This window comes from Eupeodes corollae, chromosome X, assembly GCF_945859685.1.
Source record: "Eupeodes corollae chromosome X, idEupCoro1.1, whole genome shotgun sequence".
NCBI lineage: Eukaryota > Metazoa > Arthropoda > Insecta > Diptera > Syrphidae > Eupeodes > Eupeodes corollae.
The window spans coordinates 1189463-1207999 of record NC_079150.1 but is presented as its reverse complement, the minus strand read 5'-3'; the positions used below and the strand labels follow the sequence as shown (position 1 = coordinate 1207999).

The following is an 18537-nucleotide window of genomic DNA, read 5'->3' as shown; positions in this document are numbered from 1 at the left end:
CGTACCTTTCGATAAAAAACGGATTTCAAGAAAAAATTTTGATACATATTTTTTATTTGTAAGTTCTTATGATATATGTACGTACGTATTAATTAAAATCATTTTGTTAAACAATAAGTTCATATCTACAATATTTGAGTTATCAACGATGTAAATAAAGGCTTACTTTTACTTTAGAATACCCCGGCCTATTTCACAGTTATACTAATGACATGAACTTCGTTTGGGTCTTTATTTAAAAAGTCAGTCTATATATGTATATATATTCTAGCAAATCCCATTTTTTGGTTTTGGTTTAATTTCCCATTAAATTTAATTTTTATTGGGTATTATTGTCAGTTTTTTTTATATAAATACAATGCTAACACATAGAAAACGGCATACACATATTGAGGTCTGTATGGAGCCAATACTGTTTCTCTGCAATTTTCAGTCATGCCAACAATAATTGATGTGTTTGAAACCAAGGTCCAAAATAACGACAACATTATAGTTTGTTACACTCTCAGAACTCGTATATTTAATAATTTTAATGACGAAGACTATAAGCTTTAATCAGAAGCTTACCTCTTAAATTTATCTCCATAAATAATGATTTGAAATGAAACAAGCAATAATCTTAAAAAAATGGGTTTTGACATTAAGATTTTGAAATGACATGAACAATCAACATTGGTTTAAAAGCCGTATTATGTTGGAAAATGATTGTTAGGTTTGTTTTGGCACAAAAAAAAGCTACTAAATCTTACAAGGAAGTTTTAAATCTATACAAAAAATACCCGATACTTCATGAACAAAATTATAGTACTTAAATTTGATTTTTCTAATAACCCTATCACACCTCAAATTCTTAAAATATTCGAGATCACAAAGTTGCATTACATATTATAGCCAAAAAATTGATTCAAAGAGTGAAAATGGAATTGTCTAAAAAATGGAATATCTTAAAACTTAGGAATGGCATCAAATTTATAATAGGACCTTACTGTTTTGTTTCCTAGTATATACATGACTAGAAATAATAATAGCCATATACAAATATATAAGGCCCCGATCGTCGTTGTCGATCATTAATCGAATCGAATAGTTTCGATTGCTTCGATGGGTTTTCAAGTTTGGTTTTGTGTAACGTAATCGATGGACCGATACGCTATTGTAAATTAACTCACAAAACATTGTCTTTATTGTGAATATTTCAGATTCGACAGTTCTTAATTGTGTTTGTTCTTGAAATAGTAATTTGTTTGTTCTGTATTTTATTAACTCGCATATAGTGACACCGACAGTGAAAAAGACCTTTGCCAATAAGCTCCAGGGCGAACATTTACAACTTTGCCGAGCCTGGGATTTCACACAGATACCCTTGGCGATGTCGACATTTACCGCACCAAAATTTCCAGTTGTTTTTTATTTGTTATTGATTCTGACCTACAAAGACCAAAAATGTAATTGTTTTTAATACAAAAATGTAAAAAAAAATGAACACCTTTTTTTGCATAAGTTAAACCCTTCTAAAGTTTATCCCCATTGAAATTGAAGCATTCACAATACATGTATTTGTGTCAATAGGTACAATTACTCAAAATACTCAAATTTAATAATGATATCATCTTCATATTTAGTTAAGTGCAAGTTATGACTTATGATTTGTCATTTAACCGTTTTTGGAGCTTTGAAAAATTTTGAATCTTATGTTTACCTTTTTTTTTCGAAAGTATGTATCAGAATCCGTCAATTAAATATCAGCTTAAATTAAAAACAAATATTAATAGGTACTTGAGGCCATACAAATCTTTCAGAAAAGTTTAACTTGATGTCAGTTACAAAATGTTATCCAAGCTATGTCCTTTTTCCTTTTTTTTCGAAAGTATGTATCAGAATCCTTCAAATTAAATATCAGCTTAAATTAAAAACAAATACTAATAGGTAAAAATCTTTCAGAAAAGTTTAACTTGATGTCAGCTACAAAATGTTATACAAGCTATGTCCACGATATATGGACATAGCTTTTTCCCTTTTTTTACAACACAAAGAAAAACTTTCTTGGCCTTTGTTTGGAATCTAAGAGAATATGATAACTTTTTTTGTCGCCTTGTGAATTCATTTTCTCCCTTACTCTGCTGGCTGCTTATGGGAATGAAAATAATATTTTCCTCTCACTCCCGTGAATTACTCCCCTTCGCGATGTCAGCGCCAATAATGCGGCTAAAAGTTTCTGCTCATGAGACTACTATGGTTTTCATATACAAAGATTTGATCTTAACTTACACTAGATAGTAGAGACTCCAACAAACAATCTTTCTTAAGAACAATATTTTATGTGTATTTACTTACATTTGCCATCGTTTGACCATTGAATTGACTTGTCCTTTTATTTGACCATGATAAAAATAACAAAGCTATTTCTATTTTTTTTTTACTTTTGCTTTATTATTAATATTATTATTATTATTCTCTTTCTGGTTTAACAATACAATTTCTTGCTGTCCAAATTATGCTCTTCTTAGTTATGTTTTTTATTTGTTTTTAAAATACTGTATATATATTTATATATAACATTCTAAAGGTAAATTTATATATAAATATATATAGACATATAAATTACTTATAATTTCTAATAGTTTTATATAGTATGATTTTCATGTTTTTTGTTTTTATTTTTATTTTATAGTAATTTTTTTATTTAAGTTTAATTTTAAGTCATTTCACATGATTCGCGAGGTTGGGCAATACATTTAATGGTGTATTTAGTATTTTGTGTTGTCATAAATATATGTTTTTTAATATATCATACACAAAGTAAAAAAGTAAAGAAATGTTTTGTAATGGTGCGAGGGTTTTGCGAGAAAAAGAGATTAATTTGTTATACAATAAATTAAAAGATTTCCTTTCAAGTGGAAGACCTATTCAAAATGTTTTTGGTGTAACTCTGAACATATTTTTGTAAAAAAATTATTAAAAATTAAAAAAAAATATGAAAACACTATTGTTAAGTGTGGTTAAGAGGCTAAATTAAATGTTAAAAAAGGACAATATATTCTTTTTTCTTTTATATGTATATATAATAAAAACACTAATTAATAATATGCACATACTTTTTATTTTTAAATATTTTGAATATAGGAACTTCTTACGTTTTTTCATTTATTTGTTTTTTTTTTTGCTAAGCTTACATTTTAGTGATTTTTTATTTAAATTGAATATGAGGTTTTTATTGCAACTAAACAAACAAAAAAAATCATTAATGTTTGTAACAGTTTTGTTTTTATATGAATAAAGTTTCAATTTATTTTTGTTTTTATTTACGTATACTGTGATATGTTGTCTTATCAATATAATTGTTTTTTTGTTATTTATTTTTACTTTTTAATGATTTAATAAAAACATGAAGTATTGTTGATACAAATTTGGTAGTTTTCAAATGAAAAGTGTAACCGGGTGGAAAAAAAATGAACTGTTGTATTATTTATTTTGTTAGATTTTATTTAGAAAGGTATACTAAAAACTACATTTTTTTGTATACTTATATATATATATATTCATTTTATTTAAAATTTTTATTTAATATAATGTGAAAACTTAAAAATGATTTACAGATTTGTTTTATTTTATAATTTTATTTTTTTTTTAATATTTTATTAAAATGTTTGCTTAATTCACATATTTTGCGAGGATTCGAATATCTTTTTGTTTTTAATTTAAAACCCATTAAATAAGTTAATAGTGTTCGTATTTTTCTTACGCAATTAGTTTTATTTATTTTGTATTGAATAACGTATTTTATTTTTTGTTTTTAGGAACTCTTATGTAGTTTTTTTTTAATTCTTTTTGATTTTTTTTTAAATTATAATTTCACTTGACAAACAACTATGAAATGGAATACCAACAAACAAACATTAAAATTTTGTTGTTAAATTATTTTATTTTTTCCACATAAAAAAAGAAATCATACACATTTTTTTTTCTATTATTCTTGCTTTTTGTCTATCTCTCCTATATACCTATATTTATAATTTGTATAAATATAATTATATATATGTATTGTGATACAAATTAGGAACTATGATTTTCAGTTAATTTACTGTTACTTTTTTGTTTGCTTATATTCGCTTTTTACTTGTAATAAATTCTTAAATTAAAGCATAGACTATATGCGTAAATGTAGTAAATAAATAATATTGTAATAAAAATGAGAACTCCGTCTCCGCATTATTAACCTTATAATAATCATTTATATGTATACTTGCGCCACAAGATATTAGTTTGAGGATTTGTTTATTTCCTTTCAAAAAATATTGTTTCTATCATTCCAGTAAGAGTAAACACAATAACACAAACAAAAATGAGAGTAAAGCAAATTGAAATTGTCGAGGATTCTTTGTAAGATATGAACAAATTTGTCATAAAAGTGTAATCATTTTATTATGGTTATGATGGGCTGTAAACTACTCATTGAGATTCTTTAACTCAAATATACTATTTAAAAAAACATACGTTTTTTAAAAACTCGTGAATTCTTTGACTTGGCTTCAGAAAATGCGCCACAAAAATTTTTCAAAAAAAAAAAATGTCATGCCAAAAATCAGTTTGCTTAAATATTTATTTAAGTTTTTATTTGCATTAGTTTTTTGTTTACTGGACAACAATGTAAATTTATAAGCAAATCTGAACAGATTCAATTGATTTAAATAGTACAAATTATTATAAATTGCGCTGTGAAATTGTTTTTCGTTTACAATTTGAACAATTTTATGTTAGCAAGTATACATGTCCGTATATTTATTGCACAGATTTTGTTGATGTTTAAAAAAAAAGATAAACATTTAAAAAAAAAACAATAACATAATCTATATTGGAAGGCATAAAAGACTCAAAAATAAATTACATAAATTTAATTTAACTGAAGATGAAAATACAATAATGGAATATATATCGCCAATAATTTTGTTTTAATACAAGCATATCATTGTTATTTATTATAGTAACAAAATAGTACAATAGATAAATATGTCTCTTCAGATACATGCATATTTATAGGTATTTTAATAGGATTTAAAATTGCATGAGCATTTAATTTCTTTTATTCAACTTAACAAAATTAATAGTAAAATATTGAATACGCCGTTGTTTATAAAAAAATAAACTCTAAGTTTTGTATTATTTTGAGTAAATATTTAAAATTTTAGTAATAACGAAAAAAATGCTATAAAAGCAAAACACATATTAAAAACAAAATCATTGCATAGCTTGTTTTTTTTTGTATTTTGCATGTATATTATATAATATATGATACATGCATACATATTATGTAAAGTTTGTTTTATTAAGCTTAAATATTTTTTTTCTTGTATTGTAATCTAAGTTTCTCCTTAATATACTATTTAGATTTGAATTGATTTTGTTCAAAATGTATGTCTTCTTTTCTTTTTTTTTCGTTTCTATTAAATAGTATTTCTAAATTTATTTAATTTTAATTTTATATATTTAATATATAGGAACCTTTTAATTTTCACTTACAAATTTAAGAGCATGTTTAAGTTTAATAATCATGAGTTTTTTTTTTTGTTTCTAGCTTTATCGCGAGTGCGTGTTGTATTTCTATTTAATGCATCATGTCGAATATCTTTTACATAAATATTTTTTTTTTATTTTTTTTTCGTTAGACAGTAGTTGTTATTATTTAAAAGTTATATATACATCATGTATATATATATATTTTAAATTGTTATTTCCCTCAGCAGCATTTTATTTTTTCCAGTTTCATCCATATCCGTTTTATATTCGGCTTTAGAGTTATGTTTCATTTTTGTTGTCATCAGAAGAATTGTTTTAATTTGGTTTCTCAGAGATATGATTCTTATGAGTCTTAACGTCTGCATTATTGTTAAGAATAGATAATTCAGTCGATTTATTCTTTGCAAAATAAAATTAAAAGAAGCAAAGATATTTTTTTAGTTTATTTATCTTAAACTTTCATTTTTTTATCATTAGAATAGTTAATTAAAATCAATCAAAAATTGGCACCCATGAAAATATGTATTTTTATCTAATCAATTTTTTGTCTTAAAAAAAATAATATACGTTTTTTTGTTTTATATTTTTACGATAAATTTTCGCTTATCCTAGGAACTTTTGCCTTAAATTTCTATAATATATTTTTTTAAATTTAAAATTAATATCTTTTATTTTTTTTTGTTTTTAATATAGGAACAGTTTGACATTGATTTGATTTTTTGATTTTAAATATAATATAATGAAAACGTATAATCAATTTCTTTCCCATTTAATTTTTCTTTCTGTTTTGTTTTTTTTTTTCTTTCTTTTTAAAATAGGAACTTTGTTTTGTGTTAAGTTTTTTTTTTTTAACTTTTTATATGCGAATCAGCTGTTTTGAGAAATGAAATTAATTGCATCTCCCCTTCAAATTGTTATTTTAGTTTTTAAAGTGACGCACATTTTTCATGTTTATTGTTTATTATTGTTTAGTTTTGCTATCAAAGTTTTGTGTGCGTCATAATTTCGATGATCTGAAAAAGTAAAAATCAAATTATCTATCTATTTCTTTATTTCTTATGTTGGTTTTGTGTTTTTATAATCGGAATTCTAAAATGATTTAAAAATTGTTGTTTTTTTTATGAAACCAAAACCTTCAAAATCAACTGTTTAGTTATAAAAATTGGATCGCTATTTTTGTTGGGTCAACGCAACTCGTCATGTCTCAATTGAACACACAATAACTCATAAAATTGGATAGCTCATTATAATGGATAACCCATAACAAGATATGATTGGTAATATTCGTTTTCATGATGAGTTGTCCTTTGTCATGAGTTATCCGGATAAACTGTTACATTACAAATTAAGTTTAATTTTGATAAACTGATACAAAACATTTGTATCAATTGCAAACAAAAATTCTGTACTAAATATTTAAAAAAAAGTAACTTAGTTTTCGAAAAAAAATCAATGTATTTGTTTTGAGAAAGTTTTTTTTAGAACTTAACGATTTCTCATCAACAAAAATGATGTGTGTATTCACGGGGAGGCATGCATTCGTATATTTATGTTCAGTGTATTAAAAAAATATATACATAAATATTCTTACCTTCACCAGTTTATAATATTTTTAAACTATCCGCTTCACCCTTCATTTACGTTTCACTTTCCCCCAATTACTGAAATGAAAAATAAACGGTTTAGTCTGACACATAAAGCTATATTATACAATTTGGAACACAAAATTGATTAACATTGAGAAAATGAACAAGAAAAAAATATGAAACATAAATTTACGAACACGAAAAAAAACACAGCTAAAATTATAATAAACGAAAAATAAAACAAGACAGTTTTTTTTAATATAAATAAAAGTTATCATTTATTTAGAAAAAAATTATACCGTGTTTGCTTATTTTTAAACAAAAAAAACATAAATTAAAATCTAAAAAGAACATACAAATAATAAAATATACTTTTCGTATTTTCATTTAAAAAAAATTAACAGTACAAAATATATGTTGAAAATATTGGTTTCAATTTTGATTTTTGAAAAATATTTTTTTTTAAATTGGGTACATGAATGGAATAGATTTTTTATTTGTCCGAGTTGCTGTCCTCGATTGAGATTTTTGTTTATAAGATGTGTTATTTTTTTTATACAATGTTCACTGATATTTGTTTTTTTGTTTTGTTAAACTAATAAAATGACTCAAAACAACCGAAGACATAAACTGGTTAAAACCAAAAAATAAAAATAAACAAACTTATCTATTAAATTATCTTTTATTTTACAGTTGAAAATTAAATCAATATTCAAAGTAACAATGTATACATTATAGACGAAATTTTTTTCACTTTATTTACTTAAGACTAAAGGAAGCATTTTCAGAAATTTATAAAACATAAATTCTTGTATTTTTTATATCGTAGCAAATGTTATAGTATCTTCATTTGTTGCTTATTTTTATATGCGAGGCTTAGTAACATTAGTTTCTTTATTTTCAATGCTTGTTATTAAATTAAATTTTTTTTAAATATGAACAGTGTTTTGTTTATAAACTAAATCAAACTATATCAAATGTATGAATGTGTATATCTATTTATCTATACATAAACACAAATCAATAATTATATTCTATATAATATTTATTTGCGTTATTGTTTGCTTATTTTTTTTGTATGGTAAAATAGTAAGATTGAAGACAATTCTCTTTCACATTGAGTCTTTTAAGACTCAGTAGAAAGTTAATAATGTAGCACAACCTATAGCAAAATTGTATGTTTAGTTTTTTTTTTTTGTAGTCATTGAATGCCCGGTGGTAAATATTTATATTAGTCTAACCTTTAAAATATATTCACATTATTTTTTATAGTAATTTTTATTTGTACAAACTTTTTAACTTTAACTTCCCTTCACATATGCCTGCTTATTTTTAATGGCAAAACAATTTTAAAGTCTTAAAATGTTCTTATAATAATTTCTTATTGTTTGTGTTTAATCAAAAGAACTCATAAAGGAACATAAGAACTAATAAAATAAAAAATGAACTTTTTCATGCATGATTTTTTTTTCCAATTTATGCTTGATCAAAATGTAAATTGTGTAAAAAAAATTAAATATTCACCACAATTTAAATCTACATGTATAACTCACCACTCATCTGACTGTAGCTAAACAGTTGTTGCAACATTTCTGAATGATTTGCTGCTAACGGATTGTCCGTGTTAATTTTTAACATTAAATTATTTTCCATTGATGGTGGTGAAGCTGACGATATTGTATCACACTGCGGTTGTTTTTGAAGCTGTGGATATTGTTGTTGTTGTTTAGCAAAATCGGTAGCCGCAGCGAAATGTTGCTGCAACTTGTTGAAATTTCGCAATGCCAATGCAGCTTTATTAGCTTCACTCAAGGCCATATCCTCGTTTTTTAAGCCAACTTTTGTTTTATCAACGTCATTATGGTGATCATGGTCATGATGATGGCTATCATCATTATCATTTTCATTATCATCATCATCATCAACATCGTCATCATTATCATCATCATCATAGTCGTCGTAATTCTTATCGATGTTACTACAATCAGGATTAGTAATAATGTTTGAACAATGGTAATTATCATCAGTGTCGTCTTTATTATGATGACTAGTAACGGCTCCTTCCGAATTAATATTTTCGTTTTTATGATTAAGATTATGATAATGTTGCTGCTGTGTATAGAGCTTGGTATAAATACCGTTGAATTCATGTTCCATACTATTGTCAATATGTTGCTGATTGTCGTCATTTTTATTGCTACTGTTAGCTTCGAGCAACACTCTAATTCTTCCTATATGTTGAGCAGAGAATGCATGCTCTTGAATGTTTTCACTAGGCAATTGACAAATAGTGCATGCACGCATCTCGGGTATATTATTAGATGTTGTTGAATCAACATTGGATTTGTCGTTCTCAAATGTATTTTCATCATGTACATATCGTTGATTGCGAGATTTTTTCTCTTTGGCTCTTGCATTTTGGAACCAAACCTACAAAATTATATACGAAAAAAATATTGTGTTGATTAGAAGATTCATTTAAAATATCTACATATTTAAAAGGAAAAGGAAAAAAAGCTCTTCGACTATATTGCAGTCCCTCAATAAAAAAGAGATTACACAAATTTAATTACAAATGCTCACCTGAATGACACGTTTCCCCAGTCCAATTTCTCGTCCAACATTGAAACAATCTGTCATGGAAGGCGTCTTGACGTCATGGAACAATGTTTTTAATATGCGGACCTGCAAGTTGCTCATTTGTGTTCGAAAACGTTTTTTTTGTTGAGCACTATTGTTGCTTGAAGTTTGGCTAACTGGTGAGTTAGTATTTTCACGATCATTGCCCAGGTAATCGCTTATGTTGCTCATGGTGTTGTTATCGATGTAGTTACATCCTGCTGCTACATTATTGCCGTCTATCAAATTAGGATCATACTGCCGTCGGTTATTAATACTATTGTTCACCTTATTATTCGAAACTAGATTCCCAAGACTTCCATTATTCAATGACGACGATGGCGTAAAAAAATCGTTTGATTCGTCATGATCATTGTTGGAGTCAGAGAAGCTTATATCGCTCTCACTTTGTTCATACTTGTTCAAGTGATTGACTAGCGACGTAGGTGTCTTGCTCAAATCAAGTGGAGTAGTTCCTCCTGTTTTGACAAGGGATGGGATAGATGCTGACGCGGCTGCAGAAGATACTGCGGAAGTAACTGTTGGCGATAAATCAATACCAGAAGTTGTAGAAACAACCGATGCAGCACATTTGACTGAGGACAATGTTATTGGAGGTGGTGGTGTCGTTGTTGCGGAACTTGGTTGTTCTTTTAACTTCAGTTGTTCCTTGTGCTGCTCATCGACTTTCATTCCATAGGCTGTAGAATTGGATAAATTAGGTAGACCGTCGGGAAATTTCAAGTCAGGAATTTGATCAACATTTATAGCTTGCTTATCTCCATGCTTGGATTGTAGATGCCATTCCAAGGCAGATTTGATTTTAAATATGGCTGCACAATGTGGACATTTTTTATTTATTATCTGAATGTTCTGACGAAACTGTCCTTTGCGTTCGCGAGCTCTCGAGTTTTGATACCAGACCTGAGTTGTAAAATATAGTTTTTGTTTTTTTGGATTTTTTTTTGTAAACAAAGATGATACGGCGCTTAGTCGAATGAATGCTGAGCAAGCGTAAATAAACAGTTAACAGTTTAAACGAAAAAGTTACAGAAGAACAATAATACAACAAAATAACACAATGCAACATTATAGAGCTACAAAAATGCACTAGTAAGGGACGCTTTTCAGGATGTTTACTAAAAACAAAAAAAAAGGAAGAAAAACAAAAAAAATCTAAATCAAAAACAAGAGCAAATTCGATTAGCCCTATTCTGCTAACATTAAAGAGAAAGATTTTGAATACTAAAGAAAAATGTTTATTCATACTTTAACTTCTCAATTAGCAGAATAGTGATTGGCTAATTAATAATTAAAAAACATATATAATCAATAATGAAAACAGGAAAGATTTTTTTAACTTGTGAAAGCAAACTCACCTGTACAACACGTTTCTTAAGATTGACTTTCTTGGAAATATCCTCTAGCATTTTGCGACTTGGATTCGACTCATTTTGGTAGCATTCATATAAAAAATTCAACTGCTCTGGCAAAATGGTTGTGCGAAGTCTTTTGCTATTTTGTTTCTCGGTTGTTGTCACAGTTTCCTCAAGATTGTGGCTAGCACTGGAGACCGATGTTGCTGACGAGTCGTTTTGTTGGTGCTGATGGGAAGCCCTCATATCGACATCCATTATGTCGACGCTATTGGTAATGTTTGAAGTTTTTGACACTGCATGGGTGCTAAGGTTGTTATTGACAGAGAGTTTTATGGACTGCAGACCGAAATCGGGTGCAGTGGAAACAGCAGCAACAGCATCGGGTGATGCATCCAAACGATTTGATATTAGCGATAAGTTTTCTTGCTGTTGCGTTTGGATTGCTGAAAGTATGTTACAAAGGCGGTTGTTTTTTAAGGAATTTGAACTATCAGTATTTGTTGCATTCGGTGTCGTAGTTGTCAATGTTGTTGTTGGTACCCCCGCTCCCACCACCAGCTGCCGCCACCGCCACCGACGCTGACAGTAGATTGTCATTTTCTGCCAACAATGTTGGCTGAACTTGAAAATGTTTGCTGCTACTGTTCTTGTTGGTGCTCGTATCTTTGTTGCCAACCCCACAGCCACTGTTGCTGCTCTGTTGCCGCACTGGCGAGCTGCTGGGCGAAGATGGTGTTACATTGGGATTGGCTTTGATCGGTGTCGTCTCTGTAGGTGGTGTTACTGAAACTTGTGACTGCTCTAGATGTTGCTGTGCCGACACACCATTGTTTACTTTTGTTGCTGCTGCATTCATGGTCAGATTTAACAACGGTGGGAAATCATGTATTCGTTGGGGCGAGGCTTCTAACTGAAAAAACTTCTTTGATTCAGTGAGTTGATAATACTGAAGGAGAAACTCCATATTTGGTTTATTAGCATCATCGTTCAGCAACATGAGGCTGGAGGCGTTACTAGACTGCTTCGATTCGTTTCGCATATAGTATTGCAATAAAAAATCATAATTGCTGCGTTTTTTGAGTTCGTTTTGTTGATAAAAATTATTTAAGTATTCTAGATCCATATCCGGCTGCTGTTGCTGCTGCTGAAATTGATTCTTTAAATCAGCATTGGAATCGTTTTGTAAAAAATATTGATACAAGAATTCGTACTGATCGTTTTTGAATTTCTTATTGAAAGCTTCATAGTCAGTTTGTTGATGATGCATTTCCTCGGGCGAGGCTTGTGTGTCGGAATATTTGCGTTTCTTTTGTCGACTCAGATCTATGGAAATGTCCTGTTGGTTGTTGTGACTACCTTGGAGGTTTTGCAGTATTCCAAATGGTGAAACTTCGCTATAATTTTGGTTCATAAACAGGTTGGGATTCATTAAATGGATGAGTTGATGTTCTTTGTAGAGTTCATAGCGATTAAAGACCAATTGACATTTTTCACATTCAAATTTTTGAAGTGGTGAATTGCTGTCGACATGAGTTCCTCCGGCTGAAGTCACTGCCTGTTGTTGCTTAAAAATGTGCTGAGGTGATGCAAGTAAATTAATTCCTGGACTGGAGGCAAGACCTGGCATTACTGGTGGAATGGCGGTACCACCACCGCCACCAACGGCTGCTGCTGCTACAGCCACTGCGGCCGCGGCTGCAGCAGCTTGCGGGCCTACCAAACCCGAGGACAATATATTGGCACTGTTTATATCTATGCTAGAATTAGAATCTTCGCTGCTTAGGCTTTGGGCTATTTGAGCGGCTGCTATTTGTGCTTTTGCAGATTTTTTGTTATTTTCCTCTTTGAAGCAGTGATTCTTTTGATGTCGGATCAGTTCGTAGTACCGCTGGAACACCAGGTTACACTTCTTACAAGCGTAATTGATGTTGGGCTTTTTCTCTTCGGACTCGTAGAAAGTATTGTTTGGCTGATTTTCATAGATTTTTCGCTGCTTTTGACGTGCGTTCTGCAAAGAAAAGAAAAGGATGCAGAAAGGGCGGGAGTTAGTTAGATTAGAGAACTCAAATTCGATTGCCTCATTATAGAGAACCTACCTGAAACCAAACGACAATTACTCTAGGTGACAGCAGCAACAATTTGCTCAAATACTCCAAATCACTGTCTTTGGGATAAGAATTGTTTTCGAAGAACTCCTGTAAGACTTTGATTTGGTAGTCTGTGAAGCGCGTGCGGTTGGCACGCTTTCCACTCGATGTCGAACTGTTGGATGAATTGGAATTGGTTTCGAAGTTTCCACTCTTTTCGAACATCTTGCTCATTTGGAACTTTTTTGGAGGTCCCATGTTGTTCAGGTTGCTTATATTGGCCATGTTGTTGAGTGGCAAACTGTCCATTTGCTGGCCTAGAATATCTGATATATTGCTGCTATAGGGTGTAGATGTGCTGTTTGGGGTTTGGGGACGTGAGAGGATTTCAGAGCTTCCACTTTCGGATTTGGTCTCGAAGTTGTTGTAAAACATTGACTGTTGATGATGCGTTTGCATCATCGATTGTTCATTATCGTTATCTTTGCTCATGGCCATTTGCTGATCACAGTCGGAACTACCAATATCGTCTGTTGGCTCGGGCTTAATATGGATATCGCCACGATCGCTGGTGACGCTTGACGGATGGGACAACGGACGATTGTCCTGTTGCTGGTGCGATTGTTGGCGGGAGAGATCTGGTTGTTGTTGGTGGAAGCTCAGTTGGGGAAAATTCAAATCACTGGATTGTGATGAAGGCGGTCGATGTTGCTGCTGGAGATGTTGCGATTGAATTTGCTGTTGGAGTTGTTGCTGATGTTGTTGAATTTGCTGGTGCTGATGATCACGTTGCTGCTGGTCACGTTGCTGTTGTTCCCTTTGCTGTTGTTGATGCTGAATGTGAAAGCCACTTATATTGCCACCTCCACTTTCCGATAGGGGGGTTACCTTTGTTTGGCCAGTTCGTTCATATTCTTCAAGATTAAGCGTTGTCGATGGAGGGTTATTGAAGTTGTACGGTGAATCTTTGTTGCGTTGCCTTTCTTTGAAAAGTGTGTTGCGGAACCAATGTTTGACGACCTTTGCAATTATCATATTGATTAGGATAAGGATGGGATTTTTTGTCAAGGTTTTTGGAATTCACTTAAGAACTAAACGTATATTGTTTTACTAATTACATACCTTCATTGGGAGGTTGGCTTTTTTTGACATTTCCATGATGCTCTCTTCACTGGGTGAGTTATTGATGTCGAAATGTGCTCGAAGAATCTTCAGTTGATCATCCGTGATGCGTGTACGTGCACGTTTTTGATTGTTAGTATTCTATAAAACAACAAATACAGCTTTTATCAACGAATACAATTTAAGAAATGAAAAACTCACCTGTGATGGAGTTGATGTTTGCTGCTGAATAATCTGGGTAGGAGTTGTTGGTGGCAAATCGGATGTTGTTGTCGTCTTAGTGCCAGTTACTGAAGGGCTTGGCCCTGCTCCTCCAGCCCCAAATATCAGAGGTGGTGCCAAGTTCATAAAATTCAAAGACATCAAGTGATGAAACTGCATTAGATTGAGCATATCCAGGGTATTCATTGGCATGTTACCCATGTTTGGTAGATTTTGTTGCATGTTTTGCAAATTTTGAAGACTTTGAAGACTTTGCAAATTTTGCGGCAATCCTGGGAAGTTCGGTGGAAAGTTGGAAAAGTTCTGTTCCATTATTTTTTGTGCCAATATTGTTGGATCTAAATTGAGTTTCTGTACAAGTTCTGGCGTTAGGGATTGTTGTTGCTGCTGCTGTTTAAGTAGTGCAGCTGCCACAGCCGTAACGGCTGATGGATTGGGGCTGGTGGGAGCGGCAGGCGGCACTATGGACGAGCTCTCATTTGCGATGGCTGCTGACTCTCCTGTAACTGGTGATAGAGAGTTGCTATCACTGCACACTGTTGATGTTGTTGCACCTAAATTATTTTCGGATTCATTAAAAGAAAAACATTGGTTCGGGTTTTGGTTGTAATTGGTAATTGGTAACAACGATGTTGGTGATGTTGGTTCTTGATCGAGATAAATATTTTTAAACTTTTCAGCAAATTTTTCTAACAATTCAAGGGGAATTTTCTCACTATGTATTTCCTCACAGTGTGTTTTCAGTACAAAAATCGAAGAAAATTCTTTGCTGCAATGACGGCAATAAAAATTGCCCGAGTTTGAAGCTGGGCAAAGTCTATTAATCTCATTGAATTGTTTGACAATGTCAAAGCCAAAAGTTTCTAGTAGAGACTTGTACATTTGATCGTTTAGGGTTGGCGTTGTTGCCGTCGTAGATGTTGGGCTTTCCGATGATGACGGCGGAGTCATAGGTCTTGACGGCTGAATCTGCTGCTCTTGTAAGCGACAAGAGCGTGTCTGGTGCAAAACACTTCTCATATGAATATCGAGTGTGCTGCCTTGGGCATAAGCCACTTTGCAGATTTCACATTTAAACCGTTTTTTCGGGCTTTCGTAGTCAGATTCAAGGTTAAATTTCCTTTTAGAAAACGCGGAGCTGTTATCAGCTGTCATACCTCCATCGCCACCACAACGATTACTCCCACTGCCACCAACTGCTTCCACATTTTGTTCCCTAATTTCGTTAGGGCGTTCGGTTGCATCAGAGTAAATCGGAATGGACTTTACTGGTGATAAACCCTCAGTTTTTTGCTTTTTTGCCTTGTGCAAATGTGACACGCTATTAAAATGAACCAAAAGAATGTTCTTTTGGGTGAAACTCTCGCGACAAACTTCACACTTAAAAGGACGATTAGGATCGAGGAACTTTTCCATTGGGTAAATGCTCAACTTTTCATTTCGTCGATGCTGATTGGACTTATAGTGTTTCGCAAGATAGGTCTGATTAGTGTATGCAACCTTACATTTGTGGCATTTGAATTTGCGTTCAATGTCTGTATAATACTCTTCGGACATTTGTTGGGAATTTAGGTAATCCTCTAGCTGGCTCTTGTCACTAGGCAATAAATTAGGAATTGTGGTTGATGGTGGCAGCGGGGGCGGAAGCGGTGGTGGTGGTGGAGGTGCTGACTCTGATGTTGAATAATGTGTGATACTTTGTGCAGTAACAGAGTCTTGATCATCACCAACACCATCATCATTACATTGAGTGTAGCTGAATTTTCTTGTCGTACCTGTTGTTGCTCCTGAATTCATCGATGTAGTTACGGCAGCATTTGCAGAAACATCTTCATCTCCTGCTTTCACCAAAGGCGTTACCGGCAAGGAACCAGATGCATTTGTAATTTCTCCGCTACTATTTGGCGATGAAACGGGGCTCCCTGAAGGCTGCGCTTGACTATGTGCCTGTTCCATGTGTTTCTGCAAAGATTGCGTACTGCGAAAGTTCCGGTTGCATATCATGCACTTGGTTGCATCACGCATTGTGTGATACAAAGAGTGAGTATTGAGTTTTTCTTGGGTCTTGAACGCCAAGGAACATTGTTTGCAGCGATATTTGTAAACATGACGCTCAGAAATCACTATATTCATGTGACTATCTTTGTAGTGTGTCAGCATTTGGAGTGAATTACCAAAGAGTTGTTGGCAATGTTTTGATAAGCACTGATATTGTTCATTGACCATTTGATAATGTTGTGCGTCATTCGCATGCATTAGCAAATGCTGTTGTAACTTGAACGTGATGCCGCATTGTGAGCATGCGTAATCTTCGTTAGATGCATGTTGATTCACTGGCGAGGTCCCAAGATTTTGTTGTTGCTTTTGTTGCTGCTGTTGTGGATGTTGAAGTCCTAACTGCCCACCGGCTTCAGAAAGTGGTGTGCTTGAGTTTCTAGGTTCTGGCGTAGTGCTAGTGCTGCTGCGTCTACTCGTATTTAACCAATGACTATTATCGACTAGCTGCAGCAGCCTTGCCAAACCATCATTATTTACACTATGCACCCCCATTAGATGCATCTCAAATGCCTTCTTTTCGTTAAAAGAGTCTTGGCATAGAGGACACATGACACTATTAACAGCTGGCGAGCTTGTAACATTGGCAGAGTTTCTCGAGCTTAATAGTTCAATTGGATCTTCCAATTGCCCACATTCATCATTTGACTGAGCATCATCCATTATGTCCATTTGTTCGGTTTTCACCTGAGCCATCAATTCATTTCCACGTTCAGATGAGCCAAACATTTGATCATGATGATGGTGCTGTTGTTGCTGCCCATCATCTTGCATATGTAAATGCACAGGCGATGATGATTTTCTGCGAGATTGTGAGGCTGCAGCATTTTCGGCTACAGCAACAGCAGCAGCTGCTACTGCTGCATGAAAAGCATGCAAAGCAGCTGGATTTGTGGGAATTGTTAAAAAGTCTTCATCTGACACATTTAGATGAATATTGGCTATGTGATTCTGCATTTCAGATTTGGCTTGAGCAAAATAATCACAATTGTTGCACTTATAAATTATTGATGGTAATGAAGAAAGATCGACATCAGCTAGTTCATTGTTACAATTCGAGCTCTTGCTAACAGTATTGGAAGATGAAGAAACAGTCTGTTGTAGATCGGAAGCAGATTCCGTGTAAATATCATGTCTGGTTTTTGTTGGCCCTGTTGATGTTGTTGGCGTCGTGACTGCTTCTGGTGCAGGTGAATCTGCTGTTGTTTTTGTTGTTGTCGTTGTCGTTGTAGATGTGATTGTTGTTGCTGTCATGGGGGAACTTTTTTCGATTTCCTGTTTGACGAACAATTGTTGTGATTCTAATGACTGGGCAGGGCTTGAACGTTCCGATTTGATATGATCTGTAAAAAAAAATACAAATATAAAAAACTCCATTAGGTATGGATTATAATTTAAGAAAAATGTATTGTACACATTTTTTATTCACTCAACTTTGATTTTAAAATTATTCCTGAAACTGTCTTAACTTTTAAAAAATAAGCAATAAAAATACGACACTGCAATAAAGACTCAAACCTTGGGAAACATTTTTTTTTATTTTCTGCAACATGTTTCAATAACTGCGCAATGTTTATCTCTTCAATTGTGACTTCCACAAAATATATGTTGATCAACCATTAGACTTCTTTTGTGGTGTTTGCTTAGCAGAATAAAGAACAACAATAACTCAAACTAAAATTAAAGGAGGGTAGGAGTAGAGATGATATAATCAACAACAACCAAATCAAACACAACAAAAAAAGGACGCGTTCTATACAAGGAAATTGAATTACCCTCATTTCGGATGATTGATGAATTTTCAATTTAATTTTTTTACATCGTTATTCCTACTCTTGGCAGAAATTTTACTATGTAAAATCTATATTGCCATGCGAAACAGAAGGAATCACTTAGGGAAGGAAAAATCTAGGACAGATGACAAACAAAATCGTTAAGAGGATTTCAATTTTG

At 32.2% G+C, this 18537-nt stretch overlaps 2 protein-coding genes across 9 annotated transcripts in view; both read right to left on the bottom strand.

The window, feature by feature from the left end:
* Positions 1-2386: 2386 nt before the first annotated feature.
* On the bottom strand, positions 2387-11237 carry LOC129953430 (homeobox protein 2-like). Its single transcript, XM_056066665.1, has 5 exons — positions 11099-11237; positions 9684-10858; positions 8654-9530; positions 7106-7175; positions 2387-6527 (listed from the first exon to the last, which is right to left on the bottom strand). The coding sequence occupies exons 2-4, from the start codon at positions 10410-10412 to the stop codon at positions 7159-7161; spliced, it is 1623 nt and encodes a 540-aa protein (XP_055922640.1). The 5' UTR covers positions 10413-10858; positions 11099-11237; the 3' UTR covers positions 2387-6527; positions 7106-7158.
* Positions 11238-11453: 216 nt separating this feature from the next.
* The window catches only part of LOC129953427 (zinc finger protein 2), a 56269-nt gene continuing 49185 nt past the window's right edge, over positions 11454-18537 (bottom strand). For all 8 annotated transcript variants that reach the window (XM_056066657.1, XM_056066663.1, XM_056066662.1 and 5 more), the window contains 5 exons: positions 16305-17927; positions 14509-15083; positions 14308-14448; positions 13195-14205; positions 11454-13106 (listed from right to left, as the gene is read on the bottom strand). In XM_056066657.1, the coding sequence (XP_055922632.1) occupies positions 11589-13106; positions 13195-14205; positions 14308-14448; positions 14509-15083; positions 16305-17927 (4868 nt within the window). In that variant the 3' untranslated portion in view covers positions 11454-11588. The remainder of the gene's footprint in view (positions 13107-13194; positions 14206-14307; positions 14449-14508; positions 15084-16304; positions 17928-18537) is intronic.

Bases quoted from the DNA above. Each gene is read 5' to 3' on its own strand.
- LOC129953430 (XM_056066665.1), bottom strand. From the start codon at position 10,412: ATGAAAGTCGATGAGCAGCACAAGGAACAACTGAAGTTAAAAGAACAA. The intron at 9,531-9,683 runs GTGAGCATTTGT...ATAATTTTGTAG, and splicing joins TGGGGAAACGTGTCATTCAG to GTTTGGTTCCAAAATGCAAG.